The following is a 9,743-nucleotide window of genomic DNA, read 5'->3' on the forward strand; positions in this document are numbered from 1 at the left end:
GAACGTTTTCCTGAAGTGATGTTGCAGGCTGTGCTTCTATTTCTTGATTCCTTCTGGAACATTCAACTGATGGGCCATCTTGGCTGTTCCAATCCACCAGGGGGCCAAGAGGGTCTTAGTGGAGCCACACACAAACCATAGGCATTGATCGGAGAGCCCCAGACAAGTGACCTCGGGCCATTTACTGAAGAGGTCAGAGAGGCATCCTCCCTCTCCTCTTACCACTTTTGGTGGCTCCCAGTCATCCCTGGGGGTCCTTGTTTCTGTCCCCCAATCCGGCCTCTGTCTCGTGCGGCCTCCTCTTCCTCACACAGCTCCATTGTATTGGTTTTTTTGGTTTTGTTTTGTTTTTGTTTTGTTTTGTTTTTGTTTTGGGGCCGCACCCAGCGATGCTCAGGGGTTCCTCCTGGCTCTGCACTCAGGAATCACTTCTGATGGTGCTTGGGGGACTCTATGGGATGCTGAGGATCAAACTCAGGAGGCTATAAACAAGGCAAATGAGCTCCCCACTGTCCTATCGGTCCAGCCCCAACTGTTATATTGGGCAAGGGTACCTGTGAGCAGTGATCACTTTGTCACTGGAATATGCTCTGTGACCCCGCGTGATCACGTTCTGGGTGAGGCAGAGTGAGGGATTTTTAGCTTATCCTGGGGGCCTGCGGGGGAACCCAACCTAACCCACACAGCTTGGTTTCCAGTGGAAGGCCAGGGGGAAGGCCACTTCCTGTGGAAGGCCTCTGAGTCTCACTCTCATTCTTGTCCCTCAGCCGACCCGTCCCTGCAGGCTCCCTGTGGAAGCCCCCCAGCACCCAGAGCCCAGGACACTGAATGCACAGGCATCCTTGGCACCCAATGGCACCCCCTGTCAGGAAGGAGCACCTGCAGGGGGCCCCAGGTGTCTGAGCGTGCATCTGCAGACAGGGTCCAGGCATGCCCCCCCCAGGAACGGGCTGGAGCCGAGGCCAGAACTCGGGTTAGTTTTGCACACAGACCCCATTGGCTCTGCCACAGTCCTAAGCCATATTTGCCCAGGAGCCCCCACATATCCCCCCAAAGAGCCCCTTTCTAACACACCACCCTGTCTGTGGCCCTGAGCACCGGTGCCAGGGTAGGCGGCACACACGATTAGGTCACCCCAGCCTCCTGCACAGCCTGCAGCGGGAGGTGCCCACCTGCAAGACTGGCATGGCGGGACACTCTAGGCACAAATCAACAACAGGGGGGAGATGAGGTGTCCATCTGAATCCAAGCACTGACCTGACCAGCGACCCTCCGAGAGGGCTAAGACAGTGTTCTTCAATGCGCCCATCAGCAGGGCTAGAGCCGCAGTACAGTAGGTAAGGCACTTTCCTTGCACTCGGCCGACATGGGTTTGAACCCGTGAGCCCTGTGAGGAGTAATTCCTGAGCACAGAGCTGGGAGTAACTCCTGAGCAGCGCAGGGTGTGGCCCAAAAACAAACCAAAAAAAAAAGGTGGCTAAAAGGGGTATTTAGGAAGACCTCCGTGGTGTGCAGAAGCAAAAGCGACTCTGCTGGGCAAAGTCCGCAGGATGCCCGCCTCCTCAACCGCCGCATCCCTAGGCCCAGGGGCGGCCCTGTCACACCCCGCCCCCCAGGCCACCTGTTCCCAAAGGCCGGCCGGGGTTAGTGCGCCGCCTGCTGGACGCCCCGCGCAATGGCAGCGGGAGTCTGAGCGATGGTCTCCGCCTCCCTCCTCCGAGCCGGCGAGGCGGGACGTTCCCTAGCAGGCGGGTCTCGGGGCCCCTAAATCCGGCTGACACCGCCGCCAGCAGAGACGGGTCCCGGAACTGGATTGGACCCGGTGCTCGGACACGAAGCTGGTGCCCAGCGCGGGCGCGCCTGCTCTGGTGCGCGGATCCGGGTGGCCGCGCCCTCGAGGAAGGACCGCTCGGACCCCTGAAGCTGTGCGAAGCGGCGGGGCCCAGAGAGGAGCCTGTCGGGGTCCGGGGGAGTCTGTCGGGGTCTGTCGGAGGAGCCTATCGAGGTCCGGGGGAGGAACCTATCGGGGTCCGGGGAAATCTGTTGGGGTCTGGGGGAGTCTGTCGGGGTCCCGGGCAGGAGCCTGTCGGGGTCTGGGGGAGTCTGTCGGGGTCCCTGGGAGGACTCTGTCGGGGTCCAGGGATGAGCCTCTCGGGGTCCCCGGAAGACTGTCGGGGTTCAGGGATGAGCCTCTCTGGGTCCCCGGGAGGACTGTCGGGTCCCCGGGAGGACTCTGTCGGGGTCTGGGAAGGAGCCTGTCGGGGACCCCGGGAGGAGTCTGTCGGGGTCCAGGGATGAGCTTCTCGGGGTCCCCGGGAGGACTCTGTCGGGTCCGGGGAGGAGCCTGTCCGGGCCTGGCCGCCCCGGGCCGCCGGGGCGGGCACGGGGTGGAGCCGGGGCGGGGCCGTTCCGGGCCGCCCGCGCCGCGGGGTCCGGCTCGTTGTCTCCAGGCCATGACCGGCACGTCCCGCGCGGGGGCCAGCCGGGAGGGCGAGACCCCCGAGCGCTCCTCGCCCTGCAGTGCGAGCTACGACCTCAAGGGCAAGGTGGGTGCGCGCGGCGCGCTTCGCCGGGGCCCCCCACATCTCTCCGCGCCTGGGCGCCTTCTCCACCGACCAGCCTGTCGGTGGGCGCCGGGCTCGGAGGCGACAGTGGGGAGACCCAGGCCCTGCGCCCCAGCGACCCCGGGGGTCTGAGCCGGCGCGGCGGGGAGGGGCGGGGTGGGGCGGGCGGTGAGTTGGGTCGGGGCACGCCGCCAGCTGCCTCCCGCCACGCGCGGCCAAGATGCGTGCCCCGGGGCCAGGCCCTGGGTCGGTGGGGAAGGGGCGGACCCTCCCCCGCCGCGCCGGGCCGGGTTAACTGGGATGCCTGGAGAGGGCGCCCCCTGGCGGGGGGCTCCCGGCAGCCCCTGCCCTTCTCCATTCGGGCTGAAAGCGCCGCTGAGGCCGGGCGTCGAGTTTCCAGGCTTTGGGCCCCCCCCCCCCGCACCCCTAGACCCTGCCCCTTCTGTTTGCACCCCAGCTGTCACTGCCTGGCGCCTTCTTCCGCGAGGAAGCTGCTAGTCGGAATGTAGGTTCACCTGGGCATTTTTAGAACCTGAGAAAGATCTTCAGGCAGTTGCAAACTTGCTCCCCCCCTTGCTCACGCACACCCGACCTTTCGAGCACTTCCGCCAGGCCTAGCTCCTTCCCTCTGCAGACCTGCCCTGAAAGGAGCTGGAAGGGGTGACTGTGACCTCCATCTGTCCCTTGGGGCGGGCAGGTACCAGGGGGAAGGAGGTGCCCAGCCTCCATCCAAAGGCTTGTCTTTGGGGGGGATGGGGGCATCGACGGGGAATGGGGGGGGTGGGGCGCTGCCCTCTAGCCATGCCCTCCAAGGAGACCTGCATGCAGGAGCAGGGGTTCGCTCTGCACCCAGTTGGGGTCCCCTCCCCCATCCTGCAGGGAACGCAGGCCTGCCTGCATGTCACCCGCCCCCAGCCGTTGAGATAGGCGTCCTGTGCAGCCCAGACAGGAAACGGGCCCCTGCGCCTTTGGGGGAAGGGGCAGGGCAACTGAAGAACAGTCCCAGGCCTGCTTGGCCTCCCCGCTGATAGGGCGGCTGCTGTTTGCCTAGAGGGTGGCCAGCTGAGCAGCTGTTTGTGTTTGATGGCATCGGCTGGAGACAGCTGTGATCTGTAAAGTACACAGGCCTCCCCACCCACCCTCCTTCCCTGGAGGGCTGGGCCTGGCAGCCAGGGAGCTGGGCTGGCCCCAGCCACCAGCGGGTAGCCCACCTGTGCCATGCCCCCAACAACAGCTTCTATGCAGAGAGCAATGTCACTAACCACTGGCCCACACCGCCCCCTGCCTCCAGGGCGGTTCAGGAGGAAGGAGCCTCAAGGCACCTGGGACTGGCTAGAGAAGTGAGGGAGTGGGCACAGGAGGAAGGACTGCACCCCTGCGCCGCTCTGGCAGTCTCAGGAGTCACAGCCACATGAGTGACCTAGAAAAGTCTCCACAAAGTGGGGGCTGGAGCCATAGTACAGTGGGGAGGGCACTTGCCTAGCACACGGCTGACCCAGGTTCGATCCCCGGAATCCCATACAGTCCCCCAAGCACCGCCAGGACTAATTCCTGAGTGCAGAGCCAGGAGTCAACCTTGCACATCCCGGGTGTGGCCCAGAATACAAACAAACAAAGCTCCCAGGCTGGCTCAGAGGCGAGAGTTCTCCCAGAATCTCCCAGAATCTCACCGCAGAATCTCCCGAGCACTGAACCCAGAGCAGCCCCTGAGCGTCTCTATATAGGTGTGCCCCCCTGAAAAAAAATTAAAAAGTTCCCCTTCCTGCCTAGCCACTACAGAGACCAATTCATATAGAGAGAACCGAGGGCCCTCCCCCAAATGCCTTCCTGCCAGGTGTCACTTACAAGCCCAGTGGCCGCCCCCATGCACCTGACCCTTCCCTCTGTGCCCTCCGCCCACTGCAGGAAGGCCTGCGCATTGATTGTCCTAACAGCTCTACCCCCGATGTGTCTAGGGCAGCATTCAGTCCACACCTCTGTCCCGTGGGCCCCCACCCCCCCACCCTCTGGCCCTGTGCCTCGGAGAGGAAGAGCAGAACTGGCCAGAGAAGGGAGGGACACGCCCATATACCCTCCCTCCCCAGACTCCTGCCCTCTTCAGAGACTCAGACTAAACACCGCCCACTGTCTGTTCCCCAGCCCTAAAGGGGAAGGCGACTACTTTGTAAACAGAAAATGTCCTTAGAGAGGCACAGATAGGGCTGTGAGGGCTTTGCGTGCTGGAAACCCAGGTTTCGCCCCCAGCACCAGGCGGTCTCCCAAGCCCCGCCAGAAATGATCCCCCAGCACTGAGCACTGAGCCAGAACACTGTTGGATGTGAGAGAGGTGGAGAGAGAGCACAGCAGGGAAGGCGCTTGTCTGCACATGGCGGCACCCCAGAGGGTCCCTGAGCACCATCAGTACTAATCCCTGAGCACAGAGCTGGGAGTAAACCCTGAGCACTGCCCGCTGCGACACAACAAATACAAGCAAGAAACTTACATGTAAAATTTCTTGAGTTCTCTCTCTCTCTCTCTCTCTCACACACACACACACACACACACACACACACACACACACCCCTCACACACACAATTAGACTATGAGAGTATGAAACTTACATATCTAAGTTCTCTCTATATATATTTCTCTATTTCTCTTTCTCTCTCTCTCTCTTTCTCTCTCTCACTCTCTCTCTCTCACACACACACACACACACACACACACACTCTTTAGACTCCGCCTTTGCAAAGGTCAGTCTCCTGCCCCCCAGATCCCAGATGCTGCCTGCAGTTTACACTTTTCTTTCCAGGCCCCCCACCTGCACCCATCTCATGTGCTCCTGCCTGGAATGCATGGGGTCTGCGGGGGGTGGGAGGGGGTCAGGGACTTGGCATGGTCCATCCTTAGACCACAAAAATTTGGTGGCGCTGGGGCGCATCCAGGGACACATGGGTGCTGAGATCTCAGTGGGGCTTCCCAAGGATCCCAGAGAAGCAACCAACACGAGGTCAGCCTTCGAGGAGGAAAGGGGCGGGGTGCCCCCCCCGGCCTTCTGCTGCTTTGTCCAGGTCCCCCCTCCCGGGCGCCCCCAAACTGCCCATTAACTGCCTCTGCACCCAACTCTAGGTGATGCTTCTGGGAGACTCGGGCGTCGGCAAAACCTGTTTCCTGATCCAATTCAAAGACGGGGCCTTCCTGTCCGGGACGTTCCTAGCCACGGTCGGCATAGACTTCAGGGTGAGGGGGCTGCAGGCTCCTCCCCCGCCCAGGGTGCCCCGGGGTTCTGGGCTTCGCGGCGTGGCCCTTGGGACTGGAGGAGTCTGGGTAAGGGTCCCCACCTCCTTGGGGGCCGTACAAAGGCGAGACGGATTCCCCCGGCTGCCCTACCAGGGCTGCCCACCGCCCTCCTTGGGGGTCACCCCATCTTCCCAGAACCCCAGGAGGGCCAAGCCTTGTGAGGAAAGAGCCGCCAGCTGCTTCACTGGACCTAGTGGGCATCAGGGGTGCTGAGCACAGCCCCCAGCTGGGCCGACCGGAGCCCCAGGAGGCTTCTGTCCCCAGGAGAGGGGGGTCTAGAGGGAAGACAATACAGTAGAACCAGCCTGAGAGGCCCCGGGGGGCAGGGGCGCAGATGGGGTGAAGCTACTGGAGAGGAAGGTGGAGGGGGAAGGGGGGCCAGGCCCCCCAGTGCCCAATCACGTGCCACCTGGGGAGCCCCAGGGAGAGCCCGCCATGCCCACACCCTGGCAGAAAGAGCGGTCTCATTGGGGGGGATCTGGATGGAGACATCGAGGTCACCACACCCCCAGTCTGACTCCCAGGGCCAGAAAGCAGAGCTGGCAGCCCGCACCAGGCGCCCGCAGCCCTCTCTTCTCTTGCAGAACAAGGTGGTGACGGTGGACGGAGTGAGGGTGAAGCTGCAGGTGAGATGGTGGAAGGGGACGACAAGGGGCCCTGTCTTTCAAGCCCCCACCCCAAACCCAACCACAGGTCTGCGGCCAGGCCCTCAGCTGGGAGGGGGGGTCATTTCCTGTGGGCCCCAGAGGAAATGGGGTTTTGTTTGTTTGATGTCTGCAGAAAAACAGTTCCCAGACACCACTGTCCTCTCCAGGGCACCTCAGAGCCCCAGAGACAGCTCTCGGGGTTGCCTCTGGCCCCTCCCCAGTTTCCCCAGGCCTCGGGGGCTCCAGAGGCGAGAGCAAAGGTGCTGGAACTCTCCAGAAAGGACATAGTACAGCGCGGAGGGCGTTTGCCTCGCACACGGCTCACCTGGGTTTGATCCAGGCATCCCGCATGATCCCAAGCACCACCAGGAGTGATCCCTGAGTGCAGAGCCAGGAGGAACCCCCGAGCATCGCCGCACGTGTCCCCCAAACAAAAATAATAAAACAGCAGCCCCTCCCCCGGAAGCCTGTGGAAATGAAAGATAGGAAAATGTTCTGCCTTCCCACTCAGCTCTCATGCCCCGCAGGGGTGCCCTCTGCCCAGCACAGCCCTGCACCCCTCCTCCTTCTCATCCTCTGCCTGTCCTCCTCCTAGATCTGGGACACAGCGGGGCAGGAAAGGTTCCGCAGCGTCACCCACGCGTACTACCGAGATGCCCAGGGTAAGCAGCTGGTGGAGTCCGAGGCCCCCTCGGGGTCCCCACCACACCCCCGGTGCTTCCCTGAGCCCCTCTGTGGTCTCTCTCCTCTGCAGCCCTGCTCCTTCTGTACGACATCACCAATAGGTCTTCCTTCGACAACATCAGGGTAGGTGGTCGTCTGCCCCTAGCAGCAGCCAGGACCACTATTGCTCCTTGCAGGGGGGAGGAGGGAGAGCGCTGGAGCCCTGCTGATGCCTGCAGAACACCTGAGCCATGACTCAGGGGTAATAAACCAGCGTGGAGGCAAAGCACGGAGCTGCTGTGTCGGCACCACCCGCTCCCGGCTGTGATTCATACCCAAGTGCATTTCATAACAAAGAGTTCAGAAAGTTCTTGGCCCCACCCTGCACAATTACGGGGAGAGCCCAGAGTAGAATCCAACCCCATTTGTGAGAAAGGCACCCAGAGCCAGCTGCTCCATCTTGCCGTCAAGGCGCAGAGATGAGGATGAGAACAGCTGAGTGCTGGCATGGCATTGAGGAGGTCTCCTGCGCTCTGTGACCTCCGGTTGGGAGCAACAAACTGGGGGAAGAACGAGATGTTACTAGACAGCTTATAAATGGGCTGGGAAACCCCTGGCCTCACCCACGTGCCCAGGGCAGACATCGCCAATCACTCACAGAGCTTTCGATGACCTCACCTTTATGTGGCCGTGGAATGCTCCAGAGACTCCCTGCTGGTCATAGACCTGAGAGCTCTCTATATGGGGGCCCAAGGGGGGGCCAGGGAGGCCAGACAGCGAAGCAAGTGGGAGGGCAGCAGAGGGGAGCCTGGGATCACCCAACGGAAGAGAAGGGGGCAGGGTGAAGGCAGGAGCACAGTTGGGCTCAGCTGCCTCTCCCACAGGCCTGGCTCACAGAGATTCACGAGTATGCCCAGAGGGATGTGGTGATCATGTTGCTAGGTAACAAGGTGAGTGACGGGGCTCCCTCCCTTGGCACCTTGTCCTGGGCTTACCCTGAGCTCCACCCATCTTGGCCTCAGCTCGACCTGGCCACCCCAGAGTGTTTGCTGCTTGTCCTTCCGGTCAAAGACTCCTTCCAGGCTTCAGTTCAAGGTCACATCTCCCTGAGGGGATTCAGCCCTGTCATCTGTGCAAATGCCCTGCCCAGCCCCAGGAAGGCCAGTCCCCTAAAGGATGCCCAGTTGTTGGACCCCGGTTAGGGGGGAGTGAATGGGGCAAGGATACGGAGCCATGATTCAAAAGCGTTCCTCCCTGTGACGGCCCCTCCTCTGAGGCTGGGTCCCCACACCTTGGCCGAGGAAAGTTACCCACCTCCTCCCACAGCTGCCTGGAAACCGGGTAGTTTTCAGCCCTGAGCAGTAACGCCAAGCCAGGAGCGCCGCCTGCAACCCCCCAGGCCGCCAGCAGAGGGCGGGTGGGGCTGCTCCCGGGGCAAAACGCTGGGCGGGCCGGGGCAGAAGTGGGGAAGGGGCATCCCTCCCCCGTGACCCTCCTGGGCTTGACAGGCGGATGTGAGCGGTGAGAGAGTGATCCGTTCCGAGGACGGCGAGACACTGGCCAGGGTGAGTGGCAGCCTGGGCGCAGGGCGGGGGCGGGGCGGGAAGGGCTGCCCTAAAGACCGTCTCTCCGGCAGGAGTACGGAGTCCCCTTCATGGAGACCAGCGCCAAGACAGGCATGAATGTGGAGCTGGCGTTTCTGGCCATCGCCAAGTGAGAAGCTGAGTGGGGCAGGGTGGGAGCAGCTGCCAGTGCCCGAGTGCATGGTGCATCCAAGTGCGGGAGTGCTGCGGGCGGCAGGAATGGGGGGCTCGGCCCCTCCTGCTCTGCTCAACCCATTGCTTATTCCTGAAGGGAGCTGAAGTACCGAGCCCGCCGGGACGCCCAGGCCTACGAACCCAGCTTCCAGATCCGAGACTATGTAGAAGCCCAGAGGAAGCGACCTAGCTGCTGCTCCTTCGCGTGAACCCCAGGGGCCATGAGGGTGCCACCTGCGCCCGCAGACCTCAGCGGGGAGCTGGGGGAGCCTAGGGCCCAGCATCTCCCCCAGCCCTCTGCCCTAATTCCTAGAGCTTCCGTGTGTCCCCAGAAAGGGTGAAATATTTAGAAGAGACATAATTCAATATCCAAAATAATAGTAATCATCATCATCATCATCGGGAAAAACAAAAGTATCCTGCAGGGTACCTGATGGGCCTTTTGCCCTCTAGGGTGGTGTTGCGGCAATTAAGCACCAGGGGGCGCTGGTGCACCGGGGCGGGGAGTCGGAGCAGGCTTCTGGGGAAAGGCGGGTCCACTCCAGCCTTAGGGAACCCGCTGGTCCGAGAAGCCCCCTGCAGTGTGGGAGCTGGACTGACCCGGCTCGGGGAAGAGAAGAGGCCGGGAATGTGGAGGTGGGGCCAGGACCAAGGCCTTCCGAGGGGTTCAGATTCGCTATCCATCTGCTGACTGGCTCCCGCCTGCCTTCCTGGGGCCCCCTGGGAAGGGGGACAAACCCCCCCTTCCCCACCTCCCCTCTAGCATCAAAGCACCTTAGGGCACTTGGAGACATTCGGCTCCTGTTTCCTGGACCTCAGGTCCCCGGGGAGC

At 62.2% G+C, this 9,743-nt stretch overlaps 1 protein-coding gene across 4 annotated transcripts in view; it reads left to right on the forward strand.

The window, feature by feature from the left end:
- RAB37 (RAB37, member RAS oncogene family) overlaps positions 1–9,127 on the forward strand; it is a 37,417-nt gene extending 28,290 nt beyond the window's left edge. Inside the window, exons 1-9 of one of the 4 annotated variants that reach the window (XM_056138065.1) lie at positions 2,454–2,546; positions 5,674–5,784; positions 6,429–6,470; positions 7,087–7,153; positions 7,246–7,298; positions 8,039–8,104; positions 8,663–8,719; positions 8,791–8,867; positions 9,009–9,127. In XM_056138065.1, coding sequence (XP_055994040.1) covers positions 2,454–2,546; positions 5,674–5,784; positions 6,429–6,470; positions 7,087–7,153; positions 7,246–7,298; positions 8,039–8,104; positions 8,663–8,719; positions 8,791–8,867; positions 9,009–9,120 — 678 coding nt within the window. In that variant the 3' untranslated portion in view covers positions 9,121–9,127. Of the gene's footprint in view, positions 1–2,453; positions 2,547–5,673; positions 5,785–6,428; positions 6,471–7,086; positions 7,154–7,245; positions 7,299–8,038; positions 8,105–8,662; positions 8,720–8,790; positions 8,868–9,008 lie in introns of those variants that run through there. The other 3 variants (XM_056138064.1, XM_056138068.1, XM_056138066.1) reach the window with 3 other exon arrangements.
- The last annotated feature ends 616 nt before the right edge of the window (positions 9,128–9,743 follow it).

The sequence above is a fragment of the Sorex fumeus genome, unplaced genomic scaffold (assembly GCF_029834395.1).
Source record: "Sorex fumeus unplaced genomic scaffold, SorFum_2.1 ptg000128l, whole genome shotgun sequence".
Taxonomy (NCBI): Eukaryota; Metazoa; Chordata; class Mammalia; order Eulipotyphla; family Soricidae; genus Sorex; species Sorex fumeus.